The 15,872-nt window shown below is 45.0% G+C and overlaps 1 protein-coding gene across 1 annotated transcript in view; it reads left to right on the top strand.

Annotated features, from left to right (window-relative positions):
• TGM3 (transglutaminase 3) overlaps positions 1–15,872 on the top strand; it is a 42,650-nt gene that overhangs the window by 5,733 nt on the left and 21,045 nt on the right. The window contains exons 2-7 of the mRNA XM_061436767.1: positions 6,027–6,194; positions 6,528–6,770; positions 7,385–7,503; positions 8,857–8,985; positions 11,967–12,144; positions 12,252–12,387. Coding sequence (XP_061292751.1) covers positions 6,027–6,194; positions 6,528–6,770; positions 7,385–7,503; positions 8,857–8,985; positions 11,967–12,144; positions 12,252–12,387 — 973 coding nt within the window. The remainder of the gene's footprint in view (positions 1–6,026; positions 6,195–6,527; positions 6,771–7,384; positions 7,504–8,856; positions 8,986–11,966; positions 12,145–12,251; positions 12,388–15,872) is intronic.

Raw genomic sequence — 15,872 nt, 5'->3', positions numbered from 1 at the left:
TGATGAGTCAATTGTAGGGGTGAAGCCACTCTCCTTTCATCCCTGCCCTTCATCCAAGCAGGCACAAAGAACAGCTCTGAAGCTCATAAACATCCATGAAGTTGTAAACTCAGATGGTTGTGCACCTCCCCTATTCCCTGCCCTGTTGTTCACCCACCAAGGCATGTCCGACTCTTTGTGACCCCATGGACTGCAGCAAGTCAAGCCTCCCTGTCCCTCCCCATCTCCCAGAGTTTGCCCAAGTTCATATCCATTGAATTGGTGATGCCATCCAACCAACTCATCCTCTGTCGACCTCTTAGCCTCTGCCTTCAATCTTTCCCAGCATCAAGGTCTTTTCAGTGAGTCAGCTCTTTGCATCAGGTGGCCAAAGAATTGGAGCTTCAACTTCTGCATCTGTCCTCGCAATGAGTATTCAGGGTTGATTTCTCTAAAATTGATTCTCTGAAACCAGGATTGACTGGTTTCATCTCCTTGATGTCCAAGGGACTCTTGAGAGTCTTCTCCAGCACCACAGTTCGAAAGCATCATTTCTTCAGCACTCAGCCTTCTTCATAGTCCAACTCTCACGTCTGTACCTGACTACTGGAAAGATCATAGCCTTGACTGTACGGACCTTTGTCAGCAAAGTGATGTCTTTGATTTTTCATGCACTGTCTATATTTGTCATAGCTTTCCTGCCGAGAAGCAATCATCTTTTAATTTCATGGCTGCAGTCACCATCTGCAGTGATTTTAGAGCCCAAGAAAAGGAAATCTGTCACTACTTCCACCTTTTCCCTTTCTATTTGCCATGAAGTGATGGGACCAGATGCCATGATCTTATTAGCTTTTTTTTTTTTAATAGTGAGTCTTAAGCCAGCATTTTCACTCTCCTCTCTCACCCTCATTAGTGGCTCTTTAGTTCCTCTTCACTTTCTGCCATTAAGGTGATATCATCAGCATATCTGAGGTTATCCCCTGCTCTTTCCTTTCTAGAACAAACTCAGGCTGAGATTAGTGCTACATGAAGGGGTGGCAGGTGGGAAAACAAAGGCCCCTGCATAATCCACAAACAGGATCATCAGATCACTGATTTGGACTGGCAAGCTGATCCTAGGGTTCAGAAGTGGGGTGACAACTGAAGGCAGCCAGCCGAAGAAGGGTTTCAGGAACCACCTGGGAGCTTTGCGAGCATGCTCTCAACCTGCCCATCCCACTTGGGGGTTCAGGGATGTTCCCGTTCTCTCACGTCTCATGTAGAATGCCTTTGGGATGCATTGGCCTTCCAGTGACTCATCCTCTCCTCTGTATCAGAATACAAATGCCAGAAGGGAGGACAATGTGTAGTGAGGTTCTTCACCACCTGGGTGTATTCTGGACTGAAGGAACTGCCAGGGTTCCCCTCTCAGGTGGAGAACAGGAGACCATGGCAACAGAGAGGGTAAGGCCTGTCAGTCACTAAGTACATGACCTCAAATAAGACATTCATCTCCTTTGGTTAAGGAGTTTGAGATCGACATGTGCACTCTGCTATATTTAAATTGGATAACCAGCAAGGTGTTACTGTATAGCACAGGGACCTCTGCTCAGTGTTATGTGGCAGCCTGGATGGGAGGGAAGTTTGGGGGAGAATGGATACATGTAAATGTATGGTAGAGTCCCTTTGCTGTCCACCTGAAACCATCACAACATTGTTAATTGGCTATGCTATGCTATGCTAAGCCACTTCAGTCGTGTCCGACTCTGTGCGACCCCATAGACAGCAGCCCACCAGGCTCTGCCATCCCTGGGATTCTCCAGGCAAGAACACTGGAGTGGGTTGCCATTTCCTTCGCCAATGCAGGAAAGTGAAAAGTGAAAGTGAAGTCACTCAGTCGTGTCCGACTCTTAGCGACCCCATGGACTGCAGCCCACCAGGCTCCTCCATCCATGGAATTTTCCAGGCAAGAGTACTGGAGTGGGGTGCCATTGCCTTCTCCTAATTGGCTATACTCCAATATAAAATTTAAAAAAAATTTTTAAGATATTTATCTCTCTGAGTGTTAGTTTCCAGTTTCTTTTTTTCTTCAACTGAAGTATAGTTGATTTACAATGTTGTGTTAGTTTCAGATGAACAACAAAATGATTCAGTTATACATAAATATATATTCTTTTTCATTAAAGGTTATTACAAGATATTGATATAGTTCCCTGTACTCTACCCAGGGACCTTGTTGTTCATCTCTTTCATATATACCAGTGTGTATTTGCTAATCCCAAGCTCCTAGTTTATCCCCCCAACCCAGTTTCTAGTTTCTGTAAAGATTTCATCCATGGTGTGTGTAAGTTGCTCTGTGTTCTGTTAACAGCAGTTGACACACAGGACACTAATGACAAATGTGAGTCCTGTTTTTCCTCACCCTGCAGCTCAGAGAAGCCTTGCACATCCCACAAGCACTCCAGGGAGAAGCAAGACTCTCTCATCCAGCGCTCACGGTGGGAGAGGCAGAGATGATCTCTGTCAGCCGAGGACCCCACCTAGTGTGTGCAAAGTGCCCTTTATCTCCTTTCAGTGTCTCTGCAGTCAAGGCACCCTAGAGCCCAGTCTTTTCTTCATCATTTTCCCTACAGACAAGCCGCTGGGTTCTGGGATGAAAGAGACACACCTCTACTTTTTTTTTTTTTAATAATTAGAATTGTTTTATTTTTCAGGACTTAGGCAAACCTATGTGAACTGGCCGTGTGTACTTCTGTGTGTTGATTCCCCCCTTTTCTTGCAAATCTCTTTTTAAAAATTGAAGTGTAGCTGATTTACAATATTGTATTAATTTCATATCTATAACATGGGGTTTCAATTTTTATAGATTACATTCCATTTAAAGTTGCTATAAAATATTGGCTATATTTCCTGTGCTGTACAATCTATCTTTATATTCATTTTATACTTAACAGTTTGTAACTCTTTTCCCCCACTTCTATCTTGCCCTCTCTTCCCACTGGTAACCACTAGTTTGTTCTCTGTATCTATAAGTCTGTTCTGTTTTGTTGTATTCATTCATTTGTTTCATTTTCTTAGATTTCACATGTAAGTGATAATATATAGTATTTGGCTTCCTGGGTAGTGCAGTGGTAAAAAGTCTGCCTGCCAATGCAGAACATGCAAGAGAAGAGGGTTTGATCCCTGCGTTGGGAAGATTCCCTGGAGTAGGAAACGGCAACATGCTCCAGTATTCTTGCCTGGAAAATTCCATGAACAGAGGAGCCTGGCAGCCTATAGTCTATGGGGGTCACAAAGAGTCGGACACCACTGAGTGACTGAGCACATGCGCATGCGTGCGCACGCGCACGCGCGCACACACACAGAGTATTTGTCTTCCACTGTCAGATTGATTTCATAAGACCCTCCAGGTCCATCCATGTTATTGCAAATGGCAAAATTTCATTCTTTTTTATGGTTGAGTAGTATTTTATTGTGCATACATACCACATCTTCTTTATTTATCTGTTAATGGACACTTAGATTGCTTCCATAGCTTGCTATTGTAAATAATGCGGCTATGAACATTGTATCTTTTTGAATTGGCCTTTTTTTATTCTTTGGATAGATATCCAGGAATGGAATTGCTGGGTCATATGATAGTCCTATTTTTAGTTTTTTAAGGACCCTCAATACCGTTTTCCATAGTGGCTGTACCAATTTACATTCCCTCCAACAGTATACAAGGATTCCCTTTTCTCCACACCCTCGTCAACATTTGTTATTTGTGGAGACGCCTCTGCTCTTGACACAGCGCTAGCAAACAGTGCTTAAGCCTTGGCAGAAACCAGCTACAGATGGGAATCCCTGCTGCCCCCCATTCCTTAACCTGTGCTATCAGAGGGCTGTCTGGGGACATATTTCCTGTTCTCAACCCATGGTTGAGAATAGTGAGCTTCTCCTGGGGAGAAGACACACATCCTTTTGGATTTGGGAGTGGAGAGGAATCTCTGGGGAGACTTGTGTGACCTCAGACCACTGTACCTAAGAGCTCTTCTTTTTTCTAAAGCGAGACAGTGAGTAAATCTCTACCAAATCCCATGCACAGATGATAGTAAGTGCAGTTGGTAAGAGGCAGGGTTTAGAAGGTGGGGACTTTGCCCTAGAGGGTCCTAACTTTCAGCAAGCCAGGTCTCTGCAGGTCATATAGAGCTTGATGCTTGCCAGAGACCACCCAAGATCTGAGCTCTCACCGTTCAACATTTATGGGCAGGAATGTTCATCTCCCTCTGTCCCACCTTTCCCTCTGTGCCTTTCTCTTCAATCAGTAGATACTTGGCTGCATGAATGTTTTCGTTTCCCTGAGTTTAAGAAAAAAAGCTTTTTAATTTATTCTTTCAATAGTTATTTGCTCAATGCATAAATAAATGAGTGGATGTGTGAATGAATGACTCTTTAGTACACTGAGCAGGTGGCACGATTACCTTCTAAGCCTGCTTCAGCAGCAACCTTGGTTCATCACCCCAGATTCTGCATCCCACTTGAGTCGATGATGAGCCTGTGCCCACCCCTGGAGCTGCTTGGAGGATCCCCAGCCCCAGGCCTGCCCTGGAGCCATGCCCTCTGTCTCCCCTTTCCCTTCCAGACAAGACCTCTGCTCCAGCCAAAAATACGCCTGCTCTTCTGGGCCTTCGGTCTCTCTGCCTGTTGTCTGAAATGCGCTTGACAAAATTCTCTCTTCCTTCAAGGCCTGGCATTTTCGATGAATTTTTTTTCTGATTCCTATAACTGAAAGTGATTCTTGCCTGCATCTCCTAGACATCTTTTTGGGTTGGGGGAGGAGATTGGATTTCTCTCATCATTCATTCTGACATGTTGTCTTATGCACTGCTGAAGCTCTTTGAGGGTTAAAACTAATTTTCATACATTTTCACACCCCAACATGTACCTTACATAGTGTCCTACAAATAACAGGTAATCTCTCTATAAACATTAATGAATACCCCATATACACCTTTCCTTATAGACTAAATTTGGAGCCCTAGTCATGAAGGTCATTGCATGACATTAGTTTTATGTTTGTTTGTTCATTTAGCCCTTCATTTGTTTATCTGATTGTCCTAATCTAGTCAAGCAATGTGCCAGGCATTAGAATATAAAGATACAGAAGGCACATTCTAATGAACAGAGGCAGACATATATAAATAAGAGTTGAGTCGTCACACTCCCATCATAGCTGTGACCACATCGTAAAGACAGAGACCAGTTTCATTTGCAGAAGATTGGATGTTGTAAAGTCTCAAACATAACTCAAAGGAATTAAATATCTCAAAAGCTTTAGAAAGGTTGAACTCCTCATATCCCATGGAATCTCTCATAACCCTTCTCAGCTTAGCTCCCTCACCTACACAATCATCTGAGAAGTTGGAGGTAGATTTTGAGGCATTTGTCCTCAGGGTCTTATCCAGGGATCTCATGGCTTGAGACCACTCTTGCCAGTGAGCCTTTGAAAGGCCCTCCAGGCCAGTGGTTTCCCAATCTCTGGGCCTCAAAATGCTTCCCAGAATTCTTCTCAGCATCAGGGGCATAGGCCGACAACAAGGTGTTGCACATATAAAGTACAGATGACACGGTAATCATTTGCTGGGTGTTGGCGTGATAGAAGGCACTTGGCGTCTGGGAAGACACAGAGGAAGCCAAAGCAGGGCGGTAGATTCAAGAGAAGCGGCCTCCTCCCGGTCCTACGTGCACCACTGTCTACAATGGAAGGAGGATAGCGTGGACAGAATGGCTTACTCAGTTTCCTCGCTGGTTGGGGGAAGCTACTTCCTTGAGGGCTGAGTGACAGTCAGCCAGGTGGCAGGGGAGGCGAGGTAGTGTGTGCAAAGCATCAGCCACCTGAAAATGCGGGTGGGAGTAGGTTGTGAAGTGCTTGCCATCTTGCGTTTTAATGTGATTTTTCCAAGAAGATTCTTCCCCAGCTAGCCCTGTCCAAAAGCTGTCTCTTTGGTAACTTACACCTTTTCCTATATGCCACCATCCCTTTTCTCCCAGTATCTCAAGTCCTCTTTTCTGTCTCATTGCTTTAGGACTCCAGAGTGTCGACTGGCAGATAGCCTCCAACCGGCAGGCACATCACACAGAGAGGTTCTACGGCAAGGATCTCCTGGTACGGAGAGGCCAACTCTTCCAAGTGTCACTGACCTTATCCCAAGGTCTCAGCTCTGGAGGACGTGTGACATTCACAGCTTCCACAGGTACCTGCTCACTGCTCCCTGCCCCCCTCCCACATACACACCTTGAGGAAACCTTGGGGCTGTGCATCCAAGGGGCGGCGGCGGTGGTGGTGGCCTCAGGCTCTAACCCAGATCTACCATTGACTTAGCAGAGTCAAGTTTCACCTATCTCTGAGGGTCACAGTCTTAACCTCAAGAGGGATTTGGACCACATGATCTCCAGTTGCTTCCAGTGCCATAACATGCTGCTTCTTTGTATAACATCTCCCAAAGAATCTCTGCAGTTATACTGGGATCTGGTTTCTCCACAGTCAGCCAAGACTACTTGATTTCCATTGTCCTATGTCTTTCCAGGGCCTTACCCCTCAGAGTCGGCCAATACAAAGGCTGTGTTTCCACTCTCCAATGGGACAAGTAGCAGCGGCTGGGGTGCACAACTTGTGTCCAGCAGGAACAATGTTCTGAACATCTCCATCCTTAGTCCTGCAAATGCACCCATTGGAAGGTACACGCTAAACATGCAGATCTCCTCCCAGGGCAGTGACTCCACGCTGAAACTTGGGACATTCATACTGCTCTTTAACCCCTGGTTGCAAGGTAGGCATCCAAACACCCACACTCCCAGCCATCAGCTAAGGGATGTCCATGGAAAAGAGATGGAGGGAATGATTTTCATGGGCTCAGGTTTGATTAGGGGAAGTTTGTGGAATAGGGGACGAGCACAGAAGCTAGAAGTCAGAAGCCAGGGGTTTTGGCCCAGCTCTGCCTCTGAACCCACTATGTGAGTCTGGCAGTCTCTCTACCCTTCTGAGCCTCAAATTCCTCACCATTAGATGGACAGCTTGCTATTTCTGGGGCTATTGCAAGGATCTCATGAGTTTTTGAAAACTCTATAGTATGGTGTCATGACTACAGCATCATTCTGCAGCATGGAGACAGCTTGTGCCCGAAGAAGCAAGTTTTTCATTCCCAGAGATCTCATTTTCAGATTCTTAGGTCATCCCAGCTTCTCTTTCAAGTTTATGGTTCTCATGATATGACGTGGAAGCATTTTAGCCCAAGGCTTCATTCCTCAGTGGAGTTGGGGGAAGGGTTGAAGGTGTGGCTTGCTCCAGCCACCATGTGGGTACTCAGGACTGAGAAAAGGACGAGTCTCTATAGTTCTCTGTAAGATTCTATCCCCTGCTATCTGTTTTTTTCTTGTCAAACAGCTGATAGTGTCTTTATGAGTAACCATGCTGAGAGAGAGGAATATGTTCAGGAAGATGCTGGCATCATCTTTGTGGGAAGCACAAATCGAATTAGCATGATTGGCTGGAACTACGGACAGGTAAAAGGGTCATAGAGGCTGGCAGTAATGTCCCTATTCTACCCAAAGAAGCTCCACAGCAGACCCCACAGATAGGTGGCAGTTCCCAAATCTGTCCATTTGCCTGCTTCTTATTTGTTCATCCATTCATTGATGACCTACTATGTGCCAGGGGCCAAGGTACACCTATGGATACAGGAGATGGATACGACATATTTCATGTCTTTGAAGAGGTCACACTTTCATGGGCAAAACAGACACATAACTAAATTGATGCAACAACGTGTTATTGGTACCATGATGCATGAATGAAGATAAGGCCCAGTAGAGACTTGCACAACAGTATAGTTTCTGTTATTCATTCCGCATCATAATGTGATGAAATTTCCTTGGTGTGAGCATTCGACCTTCCAAGGGTCCTATGGTACTATGACATCTGAATCCACAGAATTCCCGAGTTTGCTCAGCTAGCCACATCCAGGGATTCCCTCCATATTTTCTTCTTTCCGGCAGACAAATGAAGTATTTCAATGAAGCACCTTGGATGGAGTGCCATGGATGTCCAGCAGAGGGTGGACAGGTGCACATTCTGCCATGTCCAGATCCCTTTCTGGAGTCAACCAGGGCACATCTGCCATGTATTCTATCTTCAGTATAATGCCATATATTTTATATGTTGAGTTTTAAATGTTGTGTTCTGTGTTAAATTTCATAGAAAAGAAAAAGGGGTGGGGTGGGTGCACTGAGGGGTGGAAGGGAGGATATTTTTGATGGGGTGATCTGGGAGAACCTTGCTTAGAAAGGAACTTAGGATAAGAAACTTAATGGAGACAAGGGAGCTGGATAGATATCTTGGGGAAAGGCATTGGAGGAAGAAAGAACAGCATATATGAAGACTCTAAGGCAAGAAAGAGCTTGGCCTTCTCCATTTTGTGAAAATGGCTTCAAATTCCAATTTTAGTGAGACACTTTATAATCAGTTCCCCAAAGTCTAAGTGATATGCTAGAGATCAATGTCAGAACTAGATGGAAACTTTGAGATGTGCTCAGCCTGATCTCTTGTTATACAGCTGGTGAAATTAAGGCCCAGACAGGTCAAGTGACTGCTCTCGAGTTCGTAACAGTGAGGGAGTCTCATTAAACTTGAGGGGCCTCAGTACAGGGCCTTGTGTACAGCAAGAGGTCTGGATGAGTTCTCAGGGTTAAAGGCCAGGTGGGTGGTTGTTCCTCAGCCTCTCAGTTCTGGGGGCCATGGAGCGGGGGCTGAGATATGGGCAGTGCCCGTGGCTCTTACCAGCATAGCCTCCATGCCCTCAATTAGCCGATACTACTTGCAATTTCTTTCATAGTAACATATGGCCCCATTTTGAACAGTTTGAAGAAGGCATCCTGAACATTTGCCTCTCAGTCCTGGATAACAGTCTGAATTTTCGCCGTGACCCTGCTACGGATGTGGCCCACAGAAACGATCCCAAATATGTTGGCCGGGTTCTCAGTGCAATGGTGAGTGATGAGAAAACCATAATAACTAGTTGTTCCCCTATATCAAACTCAGCTATGGGTTAGGCACAACCACTCATCTTGTTGGTTGATGTCTCACAAAATAAAGTTGGTGGTTATTATATCCCCGTTTTGTACACACAGAGTATGACACACCTGTAAATTAAAGGACTTGCCTGAGACACACAGGAGTGAGTGGCAGAGGCAGAACCAGACCCAGGCTGCCGGCTCCCAAGCCCTTCCCACTGTTTTGTGAGGCCTTCCTCAGATGACAAGGACTTGATCTGTGGGGGTCCACCAGGGCTGGGAGGACACAAACCTGAGACATTACTCCATCCCTGGGGCTCCTGGGGAAGGGGCTATGCTCCTTTGTTCTGACTCATCCCCTCCTCAGCACAGAGGGCTTGAGTGCCAGCAGGGAGGACAGAGGTTGACATGGTCGTCTTCTGGATGGGGAACCTGATGCCAGGGGGCTGAAGGAAATCACTCACAACTTAGCTTTCGAGTGAGTCCAGCCAGAATAAGGCCTCCAACTGCCCGCCTGGAGCCACCTTCACTCACCCACTCCCTCCACGTGAGAAACCTACCCCACCTATCCAAACACACACATTAGCTGGACACATACACAAGCTGAATGCTGGAGGAATGCTCTCTACTCAGTGGGTAGAAAACATCTCCATCAGAAAAATGTCCAAACAAGGGATAACCTGCTCAAAAGTTAGAAAGCTAAAAGTCAGAGAGTTTTGAACTTTAACCCTCTGAAACTAAACAATTACTCAGAAGTGTCAACTTCTGTGTGTGTGTGATTAATGGACTAGGCATTTCCAGTCTTTTTGGAGCTGGAGAATATCCAAGCTAATGAGCTAGTTACATGGTTAATTGAACGACCTCCTGACTACATGGTAGATATTGGGGGTCATCAGACAGGGCTTCTTAACTTGAACCTGGCAGGACAGGTGTGGGGAGGCCCAGAGAGTGTGGAGGCACTGAGGAGATGGTGGGAACCAGGGTGGCAGGAAGAGTCCAGAGAGGGAGTGGACCTGGGCTGAACCTTGAAAACCAAGTGGTCCTAGAAGGGTGGGATTAAAGCCCAGGCCAAGGTCTAGGAAAGCTGGTGTTTAGGCCACTTAGAAAGTTGAGCCTCCTCAGCTCAGGAGAGGGTGGGGGAGGAAGCTGGCTCCAGCAGCTGCTGACTCACTCCAGCCCTCGGGACAAAACACTTGATCTCAGAGCCAGGCTCCTCAGCTGCACCTCCCTGCTCTCTCTCCAGCCCTCCTGGTTGGGCTGGACCACGAGCTAATTATGGCCTGTGTGGGGCTTTGAAACACTCGGCTTTCAGTCAGAGATGAGCCTGTGATTACCACACTGGAGGCTGGAGCACCTGTGACTCAAGAGATGGAGATGGGCCGTGCAGTCTTCCATCTTGAAGGAGCCCCGTGGCCCTGATCCTGTGATTCCAGCCCGGCCATCCTGGAGAGGGTGCAGAGCTTACCCAGCACACAGAGGGGCTGTGAAGGCTGGGTCAGCTGGTCGTGGGCAAGGATCCTTGCATTTCCAGACTGCTGGTTCTCACAGGCCTTGTCTTGTGACCCCCACAGAGTGAGGGAGCAGTTCTGACTGTGACGTAGGGGTAAACGCTAATCAGTTTCATAAGGGCATACTTGCTTCTTCTGTTTCCTGTGTTGGAAGGTGAGCTTGAATGCATCGGCTTGTCAGCAATCACCCAGCTGACAAGCAGCCAGGCTGGGCTCGTGACTCAAGTTTCTCCTTCTTCTTTCTAACTTTTTTTTTCTTCTTATTTGGCTGCATTGGGTCTTAGCTGTGGCACACAGTTGTGGATCTTCGTTGCAGTGCACAGATTCTCTCATTGTGGTGCCTGGACCCAGTGCAGCTCACAGGCTTAGTTGGTCTGTGGCACATGAGATCTTAGTTTCCCTGACCAAGGATCAAACCCACATCTTCTGCATTGCAAGGCAGATTATAACCACTGGGCAACCAGGGAAGTCCCTCTTTTAACTTTTTATTATAGAAAAGTTCAGACATTCACAAAAGTAGAGGAAAAAGTAAAGTGAACTTCTGTATGCCTGTCACCGGCTTCATCATACCTACCCAAGGCCAGTCTTGTTTCATTTGTGTCCCCTTCTCCATGGATTATGTGATAAATTCCAGATATCACATCATTTTGTCCCTAAATATTTCAATAGGAGTCTCTAAAAGACTCAGACTAAGAGATTCAGGTCTCTTGATTTCTAGCCTAGTGCTCTTTTCATGTGACTTATTCAAGAATCAAGGGCTTCCCAGGTGACGCAGTGGTAAAGAATCTGCTTGCCAATGCAGGAGAAGCAGGAGACATGGGTTTGATCCCTGGGTCAGGAAGATACCCTGCAGATGGGAATGACAACCCACTCCAGTCTTCTTGCCTGGAAAATCCCATGGACAGAGGAGCCTGGCATGGAATTGCAGAGTCAGATGTGATTGAGCACACACAAAAACACCCAAATACAAGAATCATGCATTAAGCTGAGTGAAATGAATGGATGGATGAAAAGCGGAAGTCCATCTTTATTCTTTTCTAGAATAAGTTAGTTGCTAAAGTTTTAAAGTGATCTTTTTAGAAGACCAGGACACCAAAAGAGAGCTTCAAACTATGGATCTTCAAGTCAGGCGGCAGCAGCCTGCAAGTTCTGGCCAGGAATTGACTGTGAGCTGATTTTCTACCCCTGCTTCATCACTGACAAGCCATGGAGCCTTCATTTTCTCTGTGAGCTGGGAATGACATGTGAATTAGGGGCAAACATGGCCTGTTAAGGAAAGCACTTTCAAATTCATAAACTTCTTGATACCCATTATCACAATTATTATCCAAATTGCCCAGAAAGACACTGAGACTTGAGGGAGTCTCCCTTCTTTAACTCCTTACCTTGCCCCCTGAATTCTGCCTGTCACTCTCTGTGCTGATTCCTTTGGGGTTTATTCCTTCCCAGATCAATGGCAATGATGACAGTGGCGTGATTTCTGGGAACTGGAGCGGTAGCTACACTGGTGGCCGGGATCCTAGGAACTGGAATGGCAGCGTGGAAATCCTCAAGGAGTGGCAAAGATCTGGCTTCAGGCCTGTCCGATATGGCCAGTGCTGGGTCTTTGCTGGAACCCTCAACACAGGTATTCTGGATGAGGTGTGCCTTTGCTGGATGGGTGGGCAGCAGTGGGGGGCCCCCAGGTACTGTCTCCACTGCACCTTGAGTCCTTAGACTGCCCTTGACTTGCAGTGTTGCGATGTTTGGGGATTCCCTCCCGAGTGATCACCAACTTCAACTCAGCTCATGACACAGACCAAAACCTCAGTGTGGATGTCTACTACGACCCCTTGGGACGGCCCATGGACAAAGGCAGTGATAGTGTGTGGTGAGTATCTGATCCTTTCTGAGCACCAATCCGAGCAGCTTCTCCCTAGCTCTCCCCAGCTCCTGGGACCAGCTCCCAACAGGAATCAGGAGGCAAGTACCATGTCAACACATGGTTTAGAATGGAAATGCTGTCATATCTTGGCCTTTTGGCTAAGATTAAGTGTAGAAAGGAAATGCCGAAGCTAGCAAGACCCAAAATAACCCTTCTCAGAGTTCTGCAAATGCTGATGGTCCATTTTATCTTGCCACCAGATGAAAGCTCTGATACCAGTGAAAAATATGATTCCTGGGCTCTGTGAAACTGCCCTGAATTTATAGGGGCCCCTAGACCCTATGATATTTTGGAAGAGAAACATTGAAATCATTGATTTTCTAGTAAGAAGAATAATGTATGTCATTTCAGGCAACCCATATGACTTAACGGGCTTTCTTAAAGAAAAGTGACATATTTTCTCATATATATATATACATATATATATATATATATATATATATATACACTTTCTTTGTACCTTGATTGATAGAATAAAATGTTAGCTTATTCTGGATTTCAACTGAAAATAAGAAACTTTATATGTAACTGGAAATATATATATTTCTAAACCATAAATATGACATGTGCATATATGTGTGTAATATATAATACATGCTAACTGAAGGTAGCTTATCTAAAACTTACAGACAAAAAAAATAAAAATAAAAATAAAACTTACAGACATATGTCTATAACTTTGTATAGCTGCTTATATACATAAAATAGATATGGTTACAGCTATTTAAGGTTATACCATAGGACAAGTTATTACCAGATGGCAACTGAAAATAATTGTCTATATGTGTATATACACATAGATGTCTACGTATATAAAGTACTACATGCATATGTCAATAATCCATTGTTTGAATTATATTATATGAAAATAATTATGTCTATATGTGTATATACACATAGATGTCTACGTATATAAAGTACTACATGCATATGTCAATAATTCATTGTTTGAATCCTCAAAGGATATACATATAATAATCATTCACATGCATATACATGGCTAGATAACTTAATAACAGATGTCATCTTTTTTCCAAATGTTCAACTTTGAGATAGTCTGCATAAAAAATTCTTTATTGCTTATTATTCCCAGAATAAGTAGATGCAACTTTACTGAAATGTATTTAGGGTAACTAATAGAATAAAGTCAATGGAATATTAAAATTAACAGAAAGAGATATTAAAACAAATAAACAACAGCCCACACCAATAATGGCACTGAATACTGTAAGCATCCCCTCCCCTCTGAAGGGAGGGACGCGTATGTAATTCACCCAAGGTCACATGGATGCTAGTGTTTAATGGGGGAGAGAAAGTTTATTTCAGATGTTTTTCCTTAATCTACACATGCATAATGTTCTCTCTAGTGATGCTGCTACTTACCGTGAGGTTTTGTTTTCCAACTTCTCATAAATGAATGTCTTTTCTTCTCCCTGTTTTTTCCTTTTGTTATTGTATCCAAAATCCCATTGCAACCTTTTCTGATCCTTGGGACAATGCCATTCCTGGCTTTGTCTTCCTTTAGAAAAAGAGATGCTTGTTCCAACAAGATGACTGATTTGAGGGAAAGGGTGGTCCCCTTAGGCTTAACCCTTCTGTAATTATCCTGCACACTAGGAACTGCAGAGGGGTCAGAAAGCATAAGGCTCAGTCCTTCTGCTGAGAGCATTTCTGGTGCTGTTAGTGGACAAAAAGTGGGGAGGCCATTAGAGGCTATTTAGTGATGCAGTCAGAGAAGGCAATGGCACCCCACTCCAGTACTCTTGCCTGGAAAATCCCATGGACAGAGGAGCCTGGTAGGCTGCAGTCCATGAGGTCGCTAAGAGTCGGACACAACTGAGCGGCTTCACTTTGACTTTTCACTTTCATGCATTGGAGAAGGAAATGGCAACCCACTCTAGTGTTCTTGCCTGGAGAATCCCAGGGACAGGGGAGCCTGGTGGGCTGCCGTCTATGACTGAAGCGACTTAGCAGCAGCAGCAGCAGTGATGCAGTGTGCCAGACAGTTAGTACTGTGGGAACTCAGAGAGGGATCCATCAAGGAAGACCTCCTGGGAACAGAAAGTTGGGGCCTTTGAGCTGAATTTGGAATTAGACCTGAGATCTCTTGGTTACTGGTTCATGCTACACATTAGCTTCATAATTTATTCTAAATATAATCACCTTGGGGCAAGTCTGGACCCCTGGAGACATTCTCTACTGTCATTTCTGTTGGCTTCGCTGCAGAGTGTCAGGCCGTAAAACTCTGATTTTTCCTAGGGGTCCCTCATCAGAACCCTCCTCAGAAAGCAGTGGGTGCTGAGCATTCCCCCTCCTCCCCCTTCCCTGTCAACTGTGGGTGGGGAACCAGCACTGGATGGTGTGTACACAGGGATTCCTGAACCCCAGTTCCAGTCCCACCACCATCTAGCTCTAGAACTTGTATAAGCCACTCCATCTTTCTGGCCCCCAGTTTTCCCATCAGTGAAATGTAAATGTTGGCTTGGAACTAGATGTTCGCTTAAGCCTCTTCAACTTTTTGATTCTGTGACTCTTCAGCTCACCCTACTTTTTGAGTTAGAGCTACACCTCCCAAGAGTCACTTCAAAGTGGTTCCTGCCAGGGGTTGGAGGGAATTAGCTCACAAGTCATTTTATGCCTGGAGTGAAATTACTAACCTATGTTTTTTCCTTGCCTATTATTAAAAGGACAGTTTGAGTTTGGACAGAAATTCTTCGATCTGAATCTGTATGTTGCAAACGTTAAAAGCTTTTACAACCTTGTTCAGATTTGCCTAAAGTAATAGAATGTAAGGATCAAGTGAGGTTAAGCACCTGAGAATGCTTAATAATAAAAACAGCAGCAACAATAATTTGCTGAGCAATTGTGCTTCAGGTCCCTTTCTGAATGCCTGCATGTACTCTCCAGAAACAATGAAGTAGGCGCTATTGTGATCACCCCATTTTACAGCTGAGGAACCTGAGACATAGTGTCATTCATTCAACGGCAGATAACTTGGAAACGATGGAGCCTGGATTTGAACCCAGGCCACTTTGTAAACTATGAAGCACCAGAGAGATGCCAAAGAATGTTATCACTATTCCTGACTGATGTTTGAGAAATCTGACCTCATAACTTGAGATTTTCCAGAATAGGGGTTGGGACAGTGGCTGGACATCAACCAGCTGAAGAATCTGGGTTCTTTGGTTCACACTTAGGTGGCAAATGAAAATTTTCTATGACACTAGATGCTATCTCAGGGTTCAGTGGGGAGAAACGATTTGCCCAAAGTAGAACTGAAATAGTGTCCAAGCTAGAGGTGGACACAGGTATCTGTCAATAAGACTATTCCAGGTCAAAGAGCTTTAAGATCTCTGAGGGATCTTAGAGAGGGACCCACTTATCTCATGCCTGAGAAACCAGAGGCCCAGGGAGAAGCACTGGTAAACAAC

Source organism: Bos javanicus, chromosome 13, assembly GCF_032452875.1.
Source record: "Bos javanicus breed banteng chromosome 13, ARS-OSU_banteng_1.0, whole genome shotgun sequence".
Classification (NCBI taxonomy): domain Eukaryota; kingdom Metazoa; phylum Chordata; class Mammalia; order Artiodactyla; family Bovidae; genus Bos; species Bos javanicus.
This window is presented reverse-complemented; position numbering and strand designations above follow the sequence as displayed.